The 21,470-nt window shown below is 48.7% G+C and overlaps 1 protein-coding gene across 1 annotated transcript in view; it reads right to left on the reverse strand.

Annotated features, from left to right (window-relative positions):
- Positions 1 to 21,470, reverse strand: part of LOC129705571 (anoctamin-5-like) — a 40,190-nt gene that overhangs the window by 7,520 nt on the left and 11,200 nt on the right. The window contains exons 6-13 of the mRNA XM_055649171.1: positions 18,929 to 19,003; positions 15,895 to 16,117; positions 12,879 to 13,048; positions 9,149 to 9,246; positions 8,275 to 8,405; positions 4,515 to 4,720; positions 3,114 to 3,286; positions 2,308 to 2,413 (exon numbers count right to left, since the gene is read on the reverse strand). Of these exons, the coding sequence (XP_055505146.1) occupies positions 2,308 to 2,413; positions 3,114 to 3,286; positions 4,515 to 4,720; positions 8,275 to 8,405; positions 9,149 to 9,246; positions 12,879 to 13,048; positions 15,895 to 16,117; positions 18,929 to 19,003 (1,182 nt within the window). The remainder of the gene's footprint in view (positions 1 to 2,307; positions 2,414 to 3,113; positions 3,287 to 4,514; positions 4,721 to 8,274; positions 8,406 to 9,148; positions 9,247 to 12,878; positions 13,049 to 15,894; positions 16,118 to 18,928; positions 19,004 to 21,470) is intronic.

The following is a 21,470-nucleotide window of genomic DNA, read 5'->3' on the forward strand; positions in this document are numbered from 1 at the left end:
CCTAGATAGATAGACAATAGGTGCAGGAGTAGGCCATTTGGCCCTTCGAGCCAGCACCGCCATTCAATGTGGTCATGGCTGATCATCCACAATCAGTACCCCGTTCCTGCCTTCTCCCCATATCCCCTGATTCCGTTTCCGGACTGTCAAAGCTGCCACAGCCAGACATAAAAACTGTTTTTATCCACGAGTAGTTGCTCTACTAAACAGCCAAAAATCTGTAGCCTCCCTTTGATCTGGTATTTTGTTGGTTCACATGCTTGATCAATGGTGTTTTATCATTAATGTTTTATTATTATTAATGTTTAGTGTTTTTTTTAGTCATTCGTAACTGTCACTGTATGTCATGTTGTTACTTGTGGGCGGAGCACCAAGGCAAATTCCTTGTATGTGAAGGTACACAAAAAAGCTGGAGAAACTCAGCGGGTGCAGCAGCATCTATGGAGCGAAGGAAATAGGCAACGTTTCGGGCCGAAACCCTTCTTCAGACTGATCGGGGGCGGGGGTGGGCGGGGACAAGAAAGGAAAAAGGAGGAGGAGCCCGAAGGCTGGGGGATGGGAGGAGACAGCAGGGGGGCTGAGGAAGGGGAGGAGACAGCAAGGACTAACAAAATTGGGAGAATTCGATGTTCATGCCCCCAGGATGCAGACTCCCCAAACGGAATATGAGGTGCTGTTCCTCCAATTTCCGGTGCTGCTCGCTGTGGCCATGGAGGAGACCCAGGACAGAGAGGTCGGAGACGGAGTGGGAGGGGGAGTTGAAGTGCTGAGCCACCGGGAGGTCAGGTTGGTTATTGCGGACCGAGCGGAGGTGTTCGGCGAAACGGTCGCCCAACCTCCGCTTGGTCTCACCGATATAGATCTGCTGGCATCTAGAGCAGCGGACGCAATAGATGAGGTTGGAGGAGATGCAGGTAAACCTCTGTCGCACCTGGAACGACTGCTTGGGTCCTTGAACGGAGTCGAGGGGGGAGGTAAAGGGACAAGTGTTGCATCTCTTGCGGTTGCAAGGGAAAGTGCCCGGGGAGGGGGTGGGACCGAGAGGGAAGGGAAGAATTGACAAGGGAGTTATGGAGGGAGCGGTCTTTGCGGAAGGCAGACATGGGGGGAGATGGGAAGATGTGGCGAGTGGTGGGGTCACGTTGGAGGTGGCGAAACTGACGGAGGATTACTTTTTGTATGTGACGGCTGGTGGGGTGAAAGGTGAGGACTAGGGGGACTCAGCCCTTGTTGCGAGTGGGGGGATGGGGAGAGAGAGTAGCGCCGCGGGGTATGGAAGAGACATATGTATGTGAATTGTATGTGAATTCTTGGCCAATAAACTTACTTACTTAGTCCCAAAGAGCTCTATCTAACTCTCTCTAGAAAGCATCCAGTGAACCGGCCTTCCGAGGCAGGGAATTCCACAAATTCGCAACTCTCTGGGTGAGAAAAGGTTTTTCCTCATCTCAGTTCTAAATGGCGAACCCCTTATTCTTAAACTGTGGTCCCTGGACACAGAAGTGGGTCAGGCATTCCAATCGCTCCACTCTTTGAAACCTCTCAGACGTTACACAGTGAACGGTTCGATTGTAATTAAAGAAAAATAGACACAAATAGTTGGAGTAACTCAGCTTCTCTGGAGAAAAGGAATAGGTGACGTTTCGGGTCGAGACCCTTCGTAATTGTAATTGTGTATTGTCTTTCTCCAGGCTGGTTAGCACGCAACAAAAGCATTTCACTGCACCTCGCTACATGTGACGATAAACCAAACTAAAACTATGAAGGGGGAATATTGGAGGATGGAAGCCTGAATTAAGTGTACTTTGATGGAATTAAAATCTCAGCGGATACAGGCTTTCTGATTCCACACTGAAGGGAGATTCAAGTTTTCTAGACTACACAAATTATCAATAAAGAGAATTGGTATAAAAAAAACTGGTGAAGAAAAAAAAGTGAGAATAGGGCACAGAATGGTGGAATTTAGGGCAGCACGGTGGCGCAGAGGTAGAGTTACTACCTTACAGCGCCAGAGACCCAGGTTCGATCCTGACTACGGGTGCTGTCTGTATGGAGTTTGTATGTTCTCCCCGTGACCTGTGCGGGTTTTCTCCGGGTGCTCCGGTTTCCTCCCACACTCCAAAGTCGCGCGGGTTTTTTTTCGGTTAATTGGCTTCTGTAAATTGTCTACAGTTGCGTGTAGGATAGAACTAGTGTCCGGGTGATCGCTGGTCTTCACGGACTCGGTGGGCCGAAGGGCCGGCCTGTTTCCGCGCTGTATCACTAAAGTCTCAAGACACCATAGAAGTTTAAAGTTGAGTATCATACCTCCATGATGATGATGAAGGCCATTTTTGCAGCCAGAATGTGCCAGAATTGCATGTTGTGTCTGTATTCAAAGCTGTGGCCAGGGGGGTAGCGATAATCCTTATACCTGGAACATTAAAAAAAAAGGAATCGGAATCAGTAATAACTTACGTGCAAAGTAGAAAAAGAATTGGACATCAAGTTATAAATGACAAAGTTTACCAAAATATGTTTTACTAGTACAAAGGACATAGAAATGTTGGGAGTAGCTCAGCGAGTCTTGCAAAACAAAGAATCCTTGTGGCACGGTGGCTCAGCGGTCGAGTTGGCCCCTTACAGCGCTCACAGCGCCAGAGACCCCGGTTCGATCCCGGCCACGGGTGCTGCCCGTATGGAGTTTGTACATTCTCCCGCATTTCACCAGCATTTTTGTCTACCTTCGATTTTTCCAGCATCTGCAGTTCTTTCTTAAACATCTGTTTTACCAAATGATCCGCACGGTGGCACAGCGGTAGAGTTGCCGCCTCACAGCGCCAGAGACCCGGGTTCGATCCCGACTACGGGTGCTGCCCTTACGGAGTTTCTACGTTATCCCCGTGACCTGCGCGGGTTTCCTCCGGGTGCTCCGGTTTCCTCCCTCGCTCCAAAGACGCGGGGTATGGTCGGTTAATTGGCTTCTGTAAATTGTCCACAGTTGCATGTAGGATAGAACTAGTGTCCGGGTGATCGCTGGTCTTCACGGACTTGTTGGGCCGAATGGCCTGTTTTCTCGCTTGTGTCTGTAAAACCGTGACTGCATTTGCAGGGAACATTTCTTCAGTGCTTACCTGCAAGATGTGATGTTGCCGTTGTACGATGACTTGACATCTAAGACGGAGGTGCTGGCGATCGAGAGACTGTTGTTGATGTATCCTTTCATTGGGTGTTCAAGATTTTCCGAATAGGCATACTTGTACACCAGGCGTGGGATCATGTCGGATGTGAAAGCCACGATGAAAGCCTGCCGATTTGAAAGAAGGTACTGACTGGAGTATTTCCACATTAAATTACAACGTTAATGAAGAACATCTAAAACAAACATTAAAGCTATAATAACTCCGTGTTATGGCCCTGTCCCACTGTACGAGCTCATCCAAGAGCTCTCCCGAGTTAAAAAAAAAAATCTAACTCGTGGTAAGCACGTAGAATGTACGTAGTGGGTGCGTCGGAGCTCGGGTCGTCTCTTAGCGGCTCGTAACGCTAACGGCTGGTACCCGGGAAACGCGGTAAGCTCATGAAGACTCGTGAAGGTTTTTCAACATGTTGAAAAATGTCCACGAGAGCCCAGAGTATCTACGAGCGGCCATTACCGTAAATCTCCGAGTTCGAATCGGGGGAAACTCGGGAGAACTCTTTGAATGAACTCGTACAGTGGGACAGGGGCATCAGAGCCAGAGAGTCCTTATGGGTCGGTCCCACTTAGGCGATTTTTCAGTGGACTGCCTGCGACCTTTAAGCCAACTGGAATGGTGACTGTTAGAGTGGAACACACACACACATGTGCACACACACACACACACACACACACACACACACACACACACACACACACACACACACACACACACACATCGCAAAGGCGGGGGTCAGGGAAAGCGGGGGGGGGGAGCGCTGTCTGAAATTCACACGGTGTAAAGCCAAGGTGATACAGACACACACCGCAATGAACGGGAAGGTTAAGACGCTAGCACAGTGTATGTTAAGTCCTTTAAAAGAGCGGAGAGGGGGAAGGAGGAGAGAAGGGGGGAGGAGAAGGGGGGGAGAAGGGGGGGGGGAGGAGGAGAGAAGGGGGGAGAAGGGGGGGGGAAGGAAGGGGGTAGAAGGAGTAGAGAAGGAGTGGAGACACTTTTAAGAAGCCAGACAACTTTTAAGAAGCCAGAGATACACAGCTGTGAAGATTGTTAGCCATTACCGGTTGGTTTTCCTTGGTTCTGAAAACTCATGCTTACGTTTTTTCCCCCAATGAGCCAATTAAAATGGTCAAGGCGATTAACTAAAACTACCTGCGGCTACCTGGACTACCTACCTCGACATGTCGACCCCACTACCACTGCACCTACGACTACACGATTATCGATTTTTGCCATTGGCGACCAATTGACCCATTGTATCCCTGACCCACTGAGTGCCTCTGAACTAAACGTTAAACATCTTGGCGCCCAGGGCTCTATGGCAAGGAGGTGACTTACATTGATGACGACAGAGACGATGGCCACACTGTTGAGTATTTGTTGCCATATCCCGATACTGTGGGCCTTGGCTGCCATTGGCCTCCGGAACTGCGTGATGAACTTCCAGGCGTCCACGCGGATCTCGATGATGTTGTTCAGCAGCGCGAGGACGGGAGCCAGAGGAAACGAGGCAACAAACAGTGTCACAAACCCAAACTGGATCACTGCAAAACAAGCAACAAAGGCATCAATAGACAATAGGCAACAGGTGCAGGAGTAGGCCATTCGGCCATTCGAGCCAGCACCGCCATTCAATGTGATCATGGCTGATCATCCCCAATCAGTACCCCGTTCCTGCCTTCTCCCCATATCCCCTGACTCCGCTATTTTTAAGAGCCCTATCTAGCTCTCTCTTGAAAGTATCCAGAGAACCGGCCTCCCCCGCCCTCTGAGGCAGAGAATTCCACAGACTCACAACTTTCGGTGCGAAAAAGTGTTTCCTCGTCTCCGTTTTAAATGACTCACCCCTTATTCTTAAACTGTGTGGCCCCTGGTTCTGGATTCCTCCGACATCGGGAACATGTTTCCTGCCTCTAGCGTGTCCAAACCCTTAATAATCTTGTGTGTTTCAATGAGATATCCTCTCATCCTTCTAAACTCCAGAGTGTACAAGCCCAGCTGCTCCATTCTCTCAGCATATGACAGTCCCGCCATCCCGGGAATTAACCTTGTAAACCTACGTTGCACTCCCTCGGAAACAATCATCCCAGGAACGAGTGGTTTAACCTATGATGAGCGTTTGTCGGCACTGGGCCTGTACGATTCGAATATACCTTATTTATCCCTAGATAAAAGTGAAGCAAATATAGTTACAACCTCCCATTAGTTGAAGCAGCTACTCCATACACCCTAGACACAAGGAACTGCAGATGCTGGTTTGCATTTAAAAAAAAGACACAGAGTGCTGGAGTAACCCAGTGGGCCAGGCAGCATCTCTGGAGAACATGGATAGGTGAGATTTTGTTTCGACACCTGAAACTTCTGAATGAAGGACCCGAACCAAGACGCCACCTATCCATGTTCTCCACGGATGCTGCAGAGTGTGTAGGATGGTGCTAGTATACTGGGGGATCGCTGGCCATAAGGAATAGGAGTAGAATTAGGCCATTCAGCCCGTCAAGTCTACTCCGCCATTTAATCATGGCTGATCTATCTCTCCCTCCTATAACCATATAATAACCATATAACAATTACAGCACGGAAAACAGGCCATCTCGACCCTTCTAGTCCGTGCCGAAACACATAATCTCCCCTAGTCCCATATACCTGCGCTCAGACCATAACCCTCCATTCCCTTCCCATCCATATAACTATCCAATTTATTTTTAAATGATAAAAACGAACCTGCCTCCACCACCTTCACTGGAAGCTCATTCCACACCGCTACCACTCTCTGAGTAAAGAAGTTCCCCCTCATGTTACCCCTAAACTTCAGTCCCTTAATTCTCATGTCATGTCCCCTTGTTTGAATCTTCCCTACTCTCAGTGGGAAAAGCTTTTCCACGTCAACTCTGTCTATCCCTCTCATCATTTTAAAAACCTCTATCAAGTCCCCCCTTAACCTTCTGCGCTCCAAAGAATAAAGCCCTAACTTGTTCAAAAGTAAAGTAAGTAAGTACGTTTTTGGCCAAGTATTCACATACAAGGAATTTGCCTTGGTGCTCCGCCCACAAGTAACAACATGACATCCAGTGACAGTTATGAATGACTCAGTAAACACTAAACATTAATAATAATAAAACATTCATGATAAAACACCATTGATCAAGCATGTGAACCAACAAAACACCATTCTCCTGCCTTCTCCCCATGACCTCTGACACCCGTACTAATCAAGAAGGCACGGACTCAGTGGACGGAAGGGCCTGTTTCCAGGCTGTGTCTTTAGAAAGTCCGAAAGACTTCCTGCAGCACAGATTAATTCTCTTCCCAACACCTTTATAAAGCACCAGGATTCTAGCTCACAGCTCCACGCTGCTTGCAGAGCAACTCCAAACCACTAGAGGGAGCATTTGGCCCAAAGCAAGACCAAGCTTGAGTTCCATTCCCAGTCCAAATAATCCACAATAATGGGCCAACAGTTAAAGGAACCAAAGATTCTCAGCTAAAAGGGATAAAACTGTTGAGACTTAACAACTTTTGGGGCGGCACATGGGCGTCAGAGACCCCGGTTCGATCCTGACCACAGGTGCCGCCGTCTGTACGGAGTTTGTACGTTCTACTCGTGACCTGTGTGGGTTTTCTCCAGGTGCTCTGGTTTCCTCCCACACTCCAAAGACACACAGGTTTGTAGGTTATTTGTCTTTGGTAAAGATTATAAGTTGTTCCCAGTGTATCCATGTACTCCAGTGATGCAGCCCAACCCGCTGTGTTACTCCAGCACTTTGTGTTTCTTTTACCCGTGAGCAGTTTCAGTTTAGTGCATAGACACAAAAAGCTGGAGTGACTCAGTGGGTCGGGCAGCATCTCTGGAGAGAAGGAGTGGGTGACGTTTCGGGTCGAGACCCTTCTTCAGACTCAGACTCAATCTGAAACGCCACACATTCCTTCTCTCCGGAGATGCTGCCTGTCCCACTGAGTTACTCCAGCTTTTTGTGTCTATCTTCAGTTTAAACCAGTATTTGCAGTTCTTTCCTCAGTTACGTTTATTGTCACAATACAATACAATACAATATTTTATTACATGTCATTTGAACCTCAGTGAGGCTCAAACGAAACTCCGTTTCCACAGCCATACAAACAAAGACAATTCCTACAAGACATACACACGTCAATTTACACAAACATCCATCTGCTCCTCACTGTGATGGAAGGCAAAGTCTTTTCTCCCCTACACCATTTCTCTCCCGATGTCGAAGCCCCAGGTGGGCGATGGTAAGTCCCACGGCCATTTTAGGCCGCGCCGGGCGATGTATGGTCCCGCTCCAGGTCTAAACGTCACGAAGTTGGAGCCCCCGGCGGGCGCTGGAATGTCCCGTGGCCTTTAAAGCCGCGCTGGGCGATGCACGGCCCCGCTCCGGGTCGTTCCAACCCCGCGACACGGGCGGGAGAAGTCGCGTTACGGGAGCTCCGAAAAGCGGTCTCCCACCCGGACCAGCAAGCTCCCGATGTCCCGACAGTCCACAGGTTTGCAGCTGGAGCCTCCGAGCTCCGGAGTCGGGCCGCAGCAGCGAGCCACCACCGCTCCCCACGCTCCGAGGCCGGCCAGCCCCACGATGGTGAGTAGTCCGCAGGCTCCGCGACTGGAGCCCCCGGGTCGTTCCGGTTGGAGGCCGCTCCACGGTGCTAGGCCCCAACGACAACGGAGACCCGACAGGAGAAAGGTCGGGTCTCCCGGACAGGGAAGAGATTTTTTTAAGTTTCCCCCTTTCCCCACATATACACAGTTAAAAACAGCACTAAAAAACTACATTTAACTAGACAAAAAATTAAAAAAAGACAGACAGGCTGTAGGGGGCGCTGCATCAGGTGAGTCACGCCGCCACATGTACCCAGGTACAGTCTGTACCCCAGTGGTATGAACATTGACCTCTAATTTCAGGTATTCCCAACTGTCTCCTCCCCTTCTCAGCTCTCCCTCAGCCCTTCGATTTTCCAGCATCTGCAGTTTCTTCTTAAACAGTGAAATGTAGGATTGATTCTGGCCGAATATATCGGCATTCCATGCCAAACCCCACCCTGCCAGCATCGCTCCTGCCCAGATATCAACTTCACTCACCCATCTCCAGATATTCATAGAAGAGGCCAAACTGGCCCATGTCCTGCAAGTCATGGTCTTGTTCCCAACGCGAGTACAGACGCTCCGGATGGTGCCTGGCTTTCCGGCTCACCCACCAGTTCTTAATCCAGCTGTGGAGGCAGCAGACAACAACATGTGTAGGAAAGAACTGCAGGTGCTGGCTTAAATCGAAGGTAGATCACAACATTGCTGGAGTAACTGTGCAGGACAGGCGGCATCTCTGGAGAGAAGGAATGGGTGACGTTTCAGGTCTGTGGAAGGGTCTGGACCCAAATCGTCACCGGTTCCTTCTCTCCAGAGATGCTGCATGTTGGGGAAGTCCAGGACAAGGGGTCACAGCTTAAGGATAAGGGGGAAATCCTTTAAAACCGAGATGAGAAAAACTTTTTTCACACAGAGAGTGGTGAGTCTCTGGAACTCTCTGCCGCAGAGGGTAGTCGAGGCCACAGTTCATTGGCTATATTTAAGAGGGAGTTAGATGTGGCCCTTGTGGCTAAGGGGATCAGAGGGTATGGAGAGAAGGCAGGTACGGGATACTGAGTTGGATGATCAGCCATGATCATATTGAATGGCGGTACAGGCTCGAAGGGCCGAATGGCCTACTCCTGCACCTAATTTCTATGTTTCTATGTTTCTATGTCCCGCTGAGTTACTCCAGCAACTTCTGATCTACTTTTGATACACAACAGCATTGTATATTAATGATTTGGACAGGCGGGCGGGGGGGGGTTGAAGGGAACGGGTTCAGTTGCGTTGGGGAAACGGGTGAGCGGTGGAATTTTTCGTTGGGGGTCCTCACCGTTGGGGAAGCAGACTCAATGGGTCTGCACTTGGTCTCGTAATTCATACTTACGGCAAAAGTGACTCCTGCATGTTACCCCAAATTTGTTTTCCTGCCATGATGATGGTCAACTGGGTGGTCAACTCGATCAGACAGCCACCAGGGTCACACTGTCACAGCGGCCCGACAGAGAGCAAAAGGGAGAAAGACAACATTAGTATGCAAGAAGGAACTGCAGATGCTGGTTTAAACCCAAGATAGACACAAAAAGCTGGAGTAACTCAACCGGTCAGGCAGCATCTCTGGAGAGAAGGAACATGTGATGCTTCGGATCTAAACCCTTCTTCAGACTTCATGTTTGCAATCGGGTCATTTACAGTGTATAGAGACATGTTGAGGGAATAACGTTTAGTGCAAAGTAAAGCCAGTAAAGTCCGAGCAAGGATTGTCCGAGGGTCTCTAATGAGGTAGATAGTAGTTCAGGACCGCTCTCTGGTTGTGGTAGGATGATTCAGTTGCCTGATAACAGCTGGGAAGAAACTGTCTCTGAATCTGGAGGTGTGCGTTTTCACACTTCTGTACCTCTTGCCCGATGGGACAGGGGAGAAGAGGGAGTGGCCGGGGTGTGACTCGTCCTTGATTATGCTGCTGGCCTTGCTGAGGCAGCGTGAGATGTAGATGGAGTCAACGGGAGGAAGATAGGCACAAAATGCTGGAGTAACTCAGCGGGACAGGCGACGCCAATGCCTTCGCTCCGTAGATGCTGCCGCACCCGCTGAGTTTCTCCAGCTTTTTTGAAATCTGTTCTACATGATCGGTTCTACCTTTTCCGTGAATTCCACCCCCCTTGGTGTCAAACTCACAAGAGATCAAGGTTCCGTAGGGCCTGTAGACCACTGTGTCTGTGCGACAATGAATTACTCTTTGACAGCGAGGGTTCAGGCCAACATATATGCGTTTAAGAAGGAACTGCAGATGCTGGAAAATCAAAGGTAGACAAAAGTGCTGGAGAAACTCAGCGGGTGCAGCAGCATCTATGGAGCGAAGGAAATATGCAACGTTTCGGGCCGAAACCCATCTTCAGACTGATGTAGGGTGGGGGGGATGGGGGTGTGGAGAAGAAAGGGAAAAGGAAAAAGGAAGAGGATGAGCCCGAGGGCTGAGGGAGAGCTGAGAAGGGGAGGAGACAGCAAGGGCTACCGGAAATTGGTGAATTCAATGTTTATGCCGCTAGGGTGCAGACTGCCCAAGCGGAATATGAGGTGCTGCTCCTGCAATTTCTGGTGGTGCTCACTCTGGCCATGGAGGAGGCCCAGGACACAGAGGTCGGATTCGGAATGGGAGGGGGAGTTGAAGTGCTGGGCCACCGGGAGATATATATATATATATATATATATATATATATATATATATATATATATATATGTGTCCCCTATTATATTATTTATTTATTATATATTACTTATGAGTGCTATGTTTACGGGTCCTGCTAAGCTGCTGCAGGTAAAGATTTCACTGTTCTACTGTCGGTACATCATATACTAATTGAACGCAGAATGTCGAAACAAGGAATGCTGGATCACAAATAAAACGCCCACAAGGTATTGGAGCGACTCCGTGGGTCATGCAGCACCTGTGGAGAACATGGATAGGTGACGTCGCAGGTCGGGACTGATGAGTAATGCCCCTGTCCCACTTAGGAAACCTGAACGGAAACCTCTGGAGACTTTGCGCCCCACCCAAGGTTTCTGTGCGGTTCCCGGAGGTTGCAGGTGGTTGCCGGAGGTTGCAGGTAGTGGAGGCAGGTGGGGAGACTGACAAAAACCTCCGGGAACCTCACGGAAACTTTGGGTGGGGGGCAAATTCTCCAGAGGTTTCCGTTCAGGTTTCCTAAGTGGGACAGGGGCATTAGGGCAGCGCCAGAGACCCGAGTTCCATCCGACTACGGGCGCTGTCTGTACGGTGTTTGTACGTTCTCCCCGCGACCTGCGTGGGTTTTCTCCGAGATCTTCGGCGTCCTCCCACACTCAGAAGACGTACAGGATTGTAGGTTAATTGGCTTGGGTGCAAATGTAAATTGTCCCTAGTGTGTGTAGGATAGTGTGGGTGTGCATGGATCACTGGTCGGGCCGAAGGGCCTGTTTCCACGCTGTATCTCTAAACTAAACTCAACTAGCCCTGTCACCTACACATTCTTTTCAGAGATACTGGCTGACCCGCTGAGTTACTCCAGCACTTTGTGTCTTTTTTAGACAATTAACAGTTTCTTGTCGGCATTGATATCAATGGAAATCAAAATAGATTGGAGTTAGGGTAATAGCAGACCCATACCACCTGAGGGCGCACTTATTCCAATGCAAGAACATGCTTCAATTCTGAAGTTGGTTGAAGGGTCTCAACCCAAAAGGTTACCTATTCCTTCTCTCCAGAGATGCTGTCAGACCCACTGAGTTACTCCAGCTCTTTTTATCGCTATCTTATATTCATCTTCAGTCTGACTACAAGACAATTCTTAGTAATCCTCAACATCATCCCAGCAGTCCGACAGTCAAAGAAGACAGCAAGGATTTTGAGTCATCCAGGGATATAACTGAAGGTAGACATTAAAAGCTGGAGTTAAACCCCCCGTCCCATGGTACGAGTTCATTCCAAGAGCTCTCCCGAGTTTGCCCTGATTCGGAGATTTACGGTAATGGCCACTCGTCGGTACTCGGGGCTCTCGTGGACATTTTTCAACATGTTGAAAAATCTTCACGAGTCTTCCCCGAGTACCTGCCGTTAGCGTTACGAGCCGCTAAGAGACGTCCCCGAGCTCTGACGTACCCACTACGTTCATTCTCCGTGCTTACCACGAGTTTGATTTTTTTTAAACTCGGGAGAGCCTTTGGAATGAACTCATACCGTGGGACTGGGCTTTAACTCAGCGGGACAGGCAGCATCCCTGGGGAGAAGGAGTGGGTGAGGATTCGGGTCGAGTCCCTTCTTCAAAACTGTTGATAGTTAACTTTCCTGTTTCCCTCTTCAGTTTTTTTTTGTGTGAATTTTTTTTTTTCACACAGAGAGTGGTGAATCTGTGGAACTCTCTGCCACAGAAGGTAGTTGAGGCCAGTTCATTGGCTATATTTAAGAGGGGGTTAGATGTGGCCCTTGTGGCTAAAGGGATCAGGGGGTATGGAGAGAAGGCAGGGATGGGATACTGAGTTGGATGATCAGCCATGATCATATTGAATGGCGGTGCAGGCTCGAAGGGACGAATGGCCTACTCCTGCACCTATTTTCTATGTGAACCGGTCTCCGCCACCCTCTGAGGCAGAGAATTCCACAGACTCACAACTCTTTTTTAATTCTGAGGATACGACCTCTAGCCCTGGACTCTCCCACTAATGGAAACATCCTCTCCACATTCACTCAATCCAGGCCTTTTACTTGGTAAGTTTCAATCAGATCCGCCTCATCCTTCTGAACTCCAGCGAGTGAAGAAGGGTCTCGACCCGAAACATCGCCTATTTCCTTCGCTCCACAGATGCTGCCGCGCCCGCTGAGTTTCTCCAGCAATTTTGTCTACCTTCCAGCGAGTCATACGTGTCATAGATTGGAGGAGAGAAGGTGTCGTAGAATGGGGTATCAGATGTGATTGGAGATTTGGTTCTGTGGCTAGCCTGGTCGCCTGGGTAGGGCACCGATACAGCGCGGAAATAGGCCCTTCGGCCCATCGAGTCTGCGCCGCCCAACAATCGCCGCACTCGTTCCCACGAAGGGCCTCGGTCGCGACGGCAATATATCGCCTGCCCGAGTATCCTACCTCCTCACTCCTCCACGAGCCGAATAGGAAGTTGTACTTTCCAGGGTAGCCCAGGAACTTGCCCTTGAAGAAGGCAACATAGAAGCAGGAAGAGTAGTAGTTGACAAACTGGAAGAGGAACATCTTCATCGTTAGCCGGTTCTCGTACTCAAAGTGAGTCTTGGGGATCTCTGGTGAATCAAACACAAAATTAAACAGTCTGGTTAAATGCAGAGTTGCTGCCTCACAGCGCCAGAGACCCACGTTCGATCCTGACTGCGGGTGCTGTCAGTACGGAGTTTGCACGTTCTCCCCGTGACCTGCGTGGGTTTCATTCGAGAATCAGTTTAGTTCTGTAATATGTTTAATTGTCTGCCACAGGAGGCCGATTCACTGGATGTTTTCAAGAGAGTTATACCCCTGTCCCACGGTACGAGTTCATTCCAAGAGCTCTCCCGAGTTTGAAAACAATCAAACCCGTGGTAAGCACGGAGAATGAACGTAGCGGGTACGTCGGAGCTCGGGGACGTCTCTTAGCGGCTCGTAACGCTAACGGCAGTGAAGCTCGGGAAGACTCGTGAAGATTTTTCAACATGTTGAAAATGTCCACGAGAGCCCCGAGTACCGACGAGTGGCCATTACCGTAAATCTCCGAGTTCGAATCAGGGCAAACTCGGGAGAGCTCTTGGAATGAACTCGTACCGTGGGACAGGGGCATAAGATTTAGCTCTTAGGGCTAAAGGAATCAAGGGATATGGGGAGAAAGTAGGAACGGGGTACTGATTCTAGATGATCAGCCATGAACATATTGAATGCCGGTGCTGGCTTGAAGGGCCGAATGGCCTCCTCCTGCACCTAATTTTCGATGTTTTCTATGTTTTCTTCTAGTTTTGTTCTCCTTCCTCCCACACTCCAAAGACGTACAGGTTTGCAGCTTAATTGGCTTGGTATAAATGTAAATAGTCCCTAATTGCGAGTTTAGGTTAGTGTTTTAGTGTGCGGGGATCGCTGGTCGATGCAGACTATATAACCATATAACAATTACAGCACGGAAACAGGCCATCTCGGCCCTACAAGTCCGTGCCGAGCAACTTTTTTCCCTTAGTCCCACCTGCCTGCACTCATACCATAACCCTCCATTCCCTTCTCATCCATATGCCTATCCAATTTATTTTTAAATGATACCAATGAACCTGCCTCCACCACTTCCACTGGAAGCTCATTCCACACCGCTACCACTCTCTGAGTAAAGAAGTTCCCCCTCATGTTACCCCTAAACTTCTGTCCCTTAATTCTGAAGTCATGTCCTCTTGTTTGAATCTTCCCTATTCTCAAAGGGAAAAGCTTGTCCACATCAATTCTGTCTATCCCTCTCATCATTTTAAAGACCTCTATCAGGTCCCCCCTTAACCTTCTGCGCTCCAGAGAATAAAGACCTAACTTGTTCAACCTTTCTCTGTAACTTAGTTGTTTAAACCCAGGCAACATTCTAGTAAATCTCCTCTGCACTCTCTCTATTTTGTTGACATCCTCGGTGGGCCGAAAGGTGTATTTCTGAACTAAAATCACCGCCATCCATCACGGGACAACGTGACATCGTGCGTGTCCCAGTGGGGAATATTTCTAGTGGGCGTCCCTTCTGTCGGGCAGCATCTGTTGAGAACGCCGATAGCTCTTTTGCAAACGGCAGCAAAACGTTTCATAGTGTTGTGCGTACGTGACTATAATGGGCCTGTCCCACTTAGGCGATTTTTTGGGCCACTACAGGCGACTGGCGAACAATTTTCAACATGTTGAAACATTTTCGGCGACAGTGCGAACAATTTTTGCAGCTGTGGGTTGTCGTAGGTTGTCATAGGGGTGAATTCCATTAAAACTAGTCCCTGGCAGACGCCTGAAGAGTCGCCTAAGTGGGACCGGCCATAGACAATAGACAATAGGTGCAGGAGTAGGCCATTCGGCCCATCGAGCCAGCACCGCCATTCAATGTGATCATGGCTGATCATCCCCAATCAGTACCCCATTCCTGCCTTCTCCCCATATCCCCTGACTGCGCTATCATTAAGAGCCCTATCCAACTCTCTCTTGAAAGCATCCAGAGAACCGGCCTCCACCGCCCTCTGAGAATCATTGGGGGTCAGGTATTCACAGTCGGGATCCACAAAGACTCCTCACACCCTTGTAATCTCTGGAACTCTCTGCCACAGAGGGTAGTTGAGGCCACAGTTCATTGGCTATATTTAAGAGGGAGTTAGATGTGGCCCTTGTGGCTAAGGGGATCAGGGGGTATGGAGAGAGGGCAGGTACGGGATACTGAGTTGGATGATCAGCCATGATCATATTGAATGGCGGTGCAGGCTCGAAGGGCCGAATGGCCTACTCCTGCATCTATTTTCTATGTTTCTATGTTTCTAATAGTCTGTTTGAACTCCTACCTTCCGGCAGACGTTACAAGGCCTTCTACGCCCGCACCTTCAGACTCAGGAGCAGCTTCATCCCCAGAGCTATCGCTGCTCTGAACCGGCCCTGCTGAGTGCCCCCCACCCCCCCTCCCCTCCATGAACTGTATTCACGCACATCGACCCAGCACAGACATATTTGCACTTTAGACTGTTTTACTGTTCTTTTTATAAAATATATATCATGTTTCTCGTGGTATCTATGTTTCTATGAAACATAGAAACATAGAAAACAGGCGCAGGAGTAGGCCATTCGGCCCTTCGAGCCTGCACCGCCATTCAATATGATCATGGCTGATCATCCAACTCAGTATCCCATCCCTGCCTTCTCTCCATACCCCCTGATCCCTTTAGCCACAAGGGCCACATCTAACTCCCTCTTAAATACAGCCAATGAACTGTGGCCTCAACTACCTCCTGTGGCAGAGAGTTCCAGAGATTCACCACTCTCTCTGTGAAAATGTTATTAGTTCTTTAAGTTATGACTATCGGATGGAAGCTGCGTAACAAATCTCCTATGTGCAATGACAATAAAATATAGTATTAGTATTATTAATAATATTATTGCTCAGACGTACCCAGGTCGGTGATCCAGATGGCCACCCTCTCGTAGAAGTAGTTGAGGATCATGATGATGATGAAGTTGAGGATGGAGGCAGTGACGCTGGTCACCATCTGCGGGGTGAACAAGGTGCCGATGTACTTCACATTCTTCATGCTCCCCGTGATCTTGGCGAAGGAGGCGTACATGGACAGCCGATACACGATCACCGCAATGATACAGATCAAGATTAGAAAGATCTACGCAAGAAGAGAGACACACATTCGGTCCAGTTTACCGTCACGTGTTCAGCGAGAAGCTTTTTGTCGCTTGCTAACCAGTCAGCGGAAAGACAATACACCATCACAATCGAGCCGTTTACAATGTACAGGTAGATACATGATAAGCTATAGCGTTTAATGCAAGGTAAAGCCAGCAAACTTCGATCAAAGGTAGTCCGAGGGTCACCAATGAGGTACATAGTAAGTCATAAGGAATAGGAGTAGAATTAGGCCATTCAGCCCATCAAGTCTACTCCACCATTCAATCACGGCCGATCTATCTCTCCCTCCTAACCCCATTCTCCTGCCTTCTCCCCATAACCTCTGACACCTGGTAGTTCAGGACCGCTCTCTGGTTGTGGTGGGATGGTTCAGTTGCCTGATAACAGCTGGGAAGAAACTGTCCCTGAATCTGGAGGTGTGCGTTTTCACACTTCTGTACCTCTTGCCCGATGGGAGAGGGGAGAAGAGGGAGTGGCCGGGGTGCGACTGGTCCTTGATGATGCTGCTGGCCTTGCCGAGGCAGCGTGAGGTGTAGATGGAGTCAATAGAAGGGAGGTTGGTGTGCGCGATGGTCTGGGCTGCATCTAAAATCCGCTGCACAATAATATTGACCCAAGATAGACACTGAGCGCTGGGGTAATGTCTGATGCACCTTGGCCAATCACACTCAATTAGTGGTCTGTATTAACTGTGTGAATTTAGGAGAACACAGTGATTATTGCTGCCCTCAGTAGCTACAGTTCATTTAGATTAGTTTAGAGATACAGTGTGGGAACAGGCCCTTCAGTCCACCATGTCCGTGCCGACCAGCGATCCCCACACATTAACACCACCCGAAACACACTAGGGACAATTTTACATCTGTCTGGGAACATTACCATCTGGTTTGGGAATTGCTCTGCCAAGGACAAGAAGGCTCTGCAGAGAGTAGTGCGTTCGGCCGAACGCACTATGGGAACTTCGCTCACCCCCCTGCAGGAACTATACAACAGGAGGTGCAACTCCAGAGCAAACAAATTCATGGGAGACCCCTTCCACCCCTGCAACGGACTGTTCCAGCTGCTACGGTCGGGCAAACGCCTCCGTTGCCATGCGGTGAGAACGGAGAGGTTGAGAAGGAGTTTTTTCCCAGAGGCAATTCGGACTGTAAACGCCTATCTCAGCAGGGACTAACTCTACAGAACGTTTTTCCTTCCATTATTTATTATGTAAAAGAATATGTGTGTTATGATTGTGTTTATAATTTGTTTGGTTGTTTTGTTGTTTGTCTTTTGCACAAAAGTCCGCGAGCATTGCCACTTTCATTTCACTGCACATCTCGTATGTGTATGTGACAAATAAACTTGACTTGACTTGACTTGACTTGATTTTACACCAAGCCAATTAACCTCCAAACCTGTGCGTCTTTGGAGTGTGGGAGGAAACCGAAGATCTCGGAAAAAACCCACGCAGTCACGAATGCCCGAATCCGGGTCTCTGGTGATGTCAGGCAGCAACTCTACTGCTGCGCCATCGTGCTGCCCCATTGATGCTGGAGAACGTCTTTTGACAAACAGTCAAAACAGGCCACAGAGTGCTGGAGTAACTCAGAAGGTCAGGCAGCGTCTCTGGAGAACGTGGATAGGTGACGCTTCAGATCGAGACCCTTCTTCCAGTGAAATTAACCCACTTCATCCAACAGGGAATCAGTGAGAGATCACACTGTCATCTCCTACGGCACTGATGGTGACTATGGTGCACGCTCCAGCACGCGATGGTCGCTCAGCGGATCAGCACACGGTGGGATCAAGAACCAGACGTTGGGGCTGACTTATTTCTGTCCACTGTCTGTGGGCCGTTCCATTAAATGACCAACAGACACAGAGCGGTAGAGTTGCTGCCTCACAGCTCCAGAGACCCCGGTTCGATCCTGACCACGGGTGCTGTCTGTACGGAGTTTGCACGTTCTCCCCGTGAATGCCTGCGTTTTCTCCGGGTGCTCCGGTTTCCTCCCACTTGCCGAAGACGAATAAGTTTGTAGGTTAATTGGCTTCTGTAAATTCTAAGTTGATCCCAGTGTATAAGTACTGAATACTGAACTGAATAAGATAGTGCTCGTGGATGGAGTGATCGCTGGGCAGCAGTGGTGGAGTCACGGCCTTACAGCGCCAGAGACCCGGGTTCGATCCCGACCACGGGTGCTGTCTGTACGGAGTTTGCACGCTCTCCCCGTGAATGCCTGCGTTTTCTCCGGGTGCTCCGGTTTCCTCCTACATTTTAAAGACGTGCAGGTTCGTTGGTTTGTAGAAGACAATTAAATGAATGAATGAATGCATGATTGAATTGAATGAATGAATGAATGAATGAAAACTTTATTGTCATTCAGATATACACCTAGACACAGTGCACCTTGAACAAAATTTTGTTGCATTTTTTGGAGAGTCAAATGCAACAAAATTTTGTTCAAGGTGCACTGTGTCTAGGTGTATATCTGAATGACAATAAAGTTTTCATTCATTCATTCATTCATCCATTCATTCATTCATTCATTCATTCATTCATCCATTCATTCATTCATCCATTCATTCATTCATTCATTCATTCATCATTCATTCATTTAATTGTCTTCTACAAATTGTCCCGAGCGTGCAGGATAGAACTAATGATCGCTGGTTACCTGCCTGGTCGACCGAAGTGCCTGTTTCCACGCTGCACCTCTCAAGACTAGACTAAACCGAAGTTCTCCTTCCTGTTTTTAATGGACTTCAAACCAGGCTTTGGCATTGAGGATTGTAAAAACACACTTACCCAAAACAAGACCGTAGCTCCCGACAAAACACAGCGGAACGCTTGGTTCGATAACGGTATATAAGGCTCAAGTTCCTGAAATTGAGGGGCATATGTTACAACAGGTAAAATACCAAGCATTCCCAAATATTATAATCCAGCCGATTTTACAAATGCCAATGAGTCCAAAATCAGATTCCCGTCGAGTGAATAACTAACATACGTAGACACAAGGGACTCCGAATACTGGTTTACAAGAACGAACACAATTGAGCAAAATGTTGTTGAGGCCTCATTTGGAGAATTGTGTCAAGTTTTTCATCACCCTCCAAGAGGAAGGATTTTGTCAAACTTGAGCCTTATAGATTCACGAAGATGTTGCCGGGACTTGGGCTCCTGGGATATGGTGAAATGTTGGGCAGATTAGGACTTATTTTTCTTGGAACTCTGGAGGCTAAGGTGTGATTACAGAGGTGTATAACATGGAGAGGGGAATTGATAAGATGAAGGCACAGGGCCTTATAGCCACGGTAGGAGAATCGAGAACCAGAGTACACAGGTTTATAGTGCGAGGGGAGAAATTTAATAGGATCTTGAGGGGCAACCTCTTCACACAGAGGGTGGTGGGTATATGTAACGATCTGCCTATATGGAATGAGGCATGTAGGTCAGGGGTTGTGGAGAGACGCTGGTTCGATCCCAACTACGGGTGCTGTCTGTACGGAGTTTGTACGTTCTTGTGCGTGGGTTTTCACCGAGATCTTTGCTTTCTTTCCACTCTTCAAAGACGTACAAGTTTGTAGGTTAATTGGCTTGGTATAAATGTAAATTGTCCCTAGTGTGTGTAGGATGCCCAGGTTCCACTTAGGAAACCTGAACGGAAACCTCTGGAGACTTTGCGCCCCACCCAAGGTTTCCGTGCAGTTCCCGGAGGTTTTTGTCAGTCTCCCTACCTGCTTCCACTACCTGCAACCTCCGGCAACCACCTGCAACCTCCGGGAACCGCAAGGAAACCTTGGGTGGGGCGCAAAGTCTCCAGAGGTTTCCGTTCAGGTTTCCTAAGTGGGACAGGGGCAAAGCGCGGTGATCGCTGGTCGGTGCGGACTCGGTGGGCCGAAGGGCCTGTTTCCGCACGGTATCGCAAAACTAAACTTAGATAAGGCATGGTGGTCTGCATGGACAAATTTGGCCAAAGGGTCAGTCAGCATCTGTGGAGAACATGGATACGTGTGTTATCAGATTGGAAAACGATGGTTAATATTCCCGCTAAAGATTTCTACGAGTTGAGTATTTTTGTCGAACGCTTGGAAGATTTCACTGATCCAGTATTTGGTTAGGCAGGTAGACAAAAATGTTGGAGAAACTCAGCGGGCGAGGCAGCATCTAAGGAGCGAAGGAAATAGGCGACGTTTTGGGTCGAGACCCTTCTTCAGAGGCACCACTAGTTTTTTGATAAATGCTTAAATTTCACTCCTGAAAGCAGAGAGGGAGATAAACACAATCCTGCTCCAATATAAATTATTACTGCAAATAAAAAACACAAAATGCAAACACAAGCTACTGCTTCTAAGCCCAGAATAAATTAAATATACAAACACTGGAAATGCAAAGCCAACACTGAGTTGGTTTAGTTAGTCACAGTTAGTGGGTGGACATGATGAGAGTGGAATTTATTGGGTGGATGAAGGTGCGTTTAGTTTATTTTATTGTCAAGTGTACCGAGATTGAGTGGAAAGTTAGACACAGAGTGCTGGAGTAACTCAGCGGGTCAGGCAGCATCTGTGGAGAACATGGATAGGTGATGTTTCACAGAGTGCTGGAGTAACTCAGCGGGTCAGGCAGCATCTGTGGAGAACATGGATAGGTGACGTTTCACAGAGTGCTGGAGTAACTCAGAGGGTCAGGCAGCATCTATGGAGCTAAGGAAATAGGCAACGTTTCGGGACGAAACCCGTAAGGGTTTCGGCCCGAAACGTTGCCTATTTCCAGAAGGATTTTGGCCCGAAACGTTGCCTATTTCCTTAGCTCCATAGATGCTGCTGCACCATAACTGAGTGGGTCAGGCAGCATCTGTGGAGAACATGGATAGGTGACGTTTCACAGAGTGCTGGAGTAACTCAGCGGGTCAGGCAGCATCTGTGGAGAACATGGATAGGTGATGTTTCACAGAGTGCTGGAGCAACTCAGCGGGTCAGGCAGCATCTGTGGGCGTTTCAGGTCAGGGCCCATGTCTTGCCAGGGGACCTGGCTCATAATTTCATGTGATAGGAGCAGAATAAGGCCATTCGGCTCGTCAAGTCTACTCCGCCATTCAATTATTGCTGATCTATCTCTTGTAAACCCCATTCATCTGCCATATCCCCTGACTCCGCTATCTTTAAGAGCCCTATCTAGCTCTCTCTTGAAAGCATCCAGAGAACCGGCCTCCACCACCCTCTGAGGCAGAGAATTCCACAGACTCACCACTCTCTGAGAGAAAAAGTGTTTCCTCGTCTCTGTTCTAAATGGCTTACCCCTTATTCTTAAACTGTGTGTGGCCCCTGGTTCTGGACTCCCCCAACAT

The sequence above is a fragment of the Leucoraja erinacea genome, chromosome 18, assembly GCF_028641065.1.
Source record: "Leucoraja erinacea ecotype New England chromosome 18, Leri_hhj_1, whole genome shotgun sequence".
Classification (NCBI taxonomy): Eukaryota; Metazoa; Chordata; class Chondrichthyes; order Rajiformes; family Rajidae; genus Leucoraja; species Leucoraja erinaceus.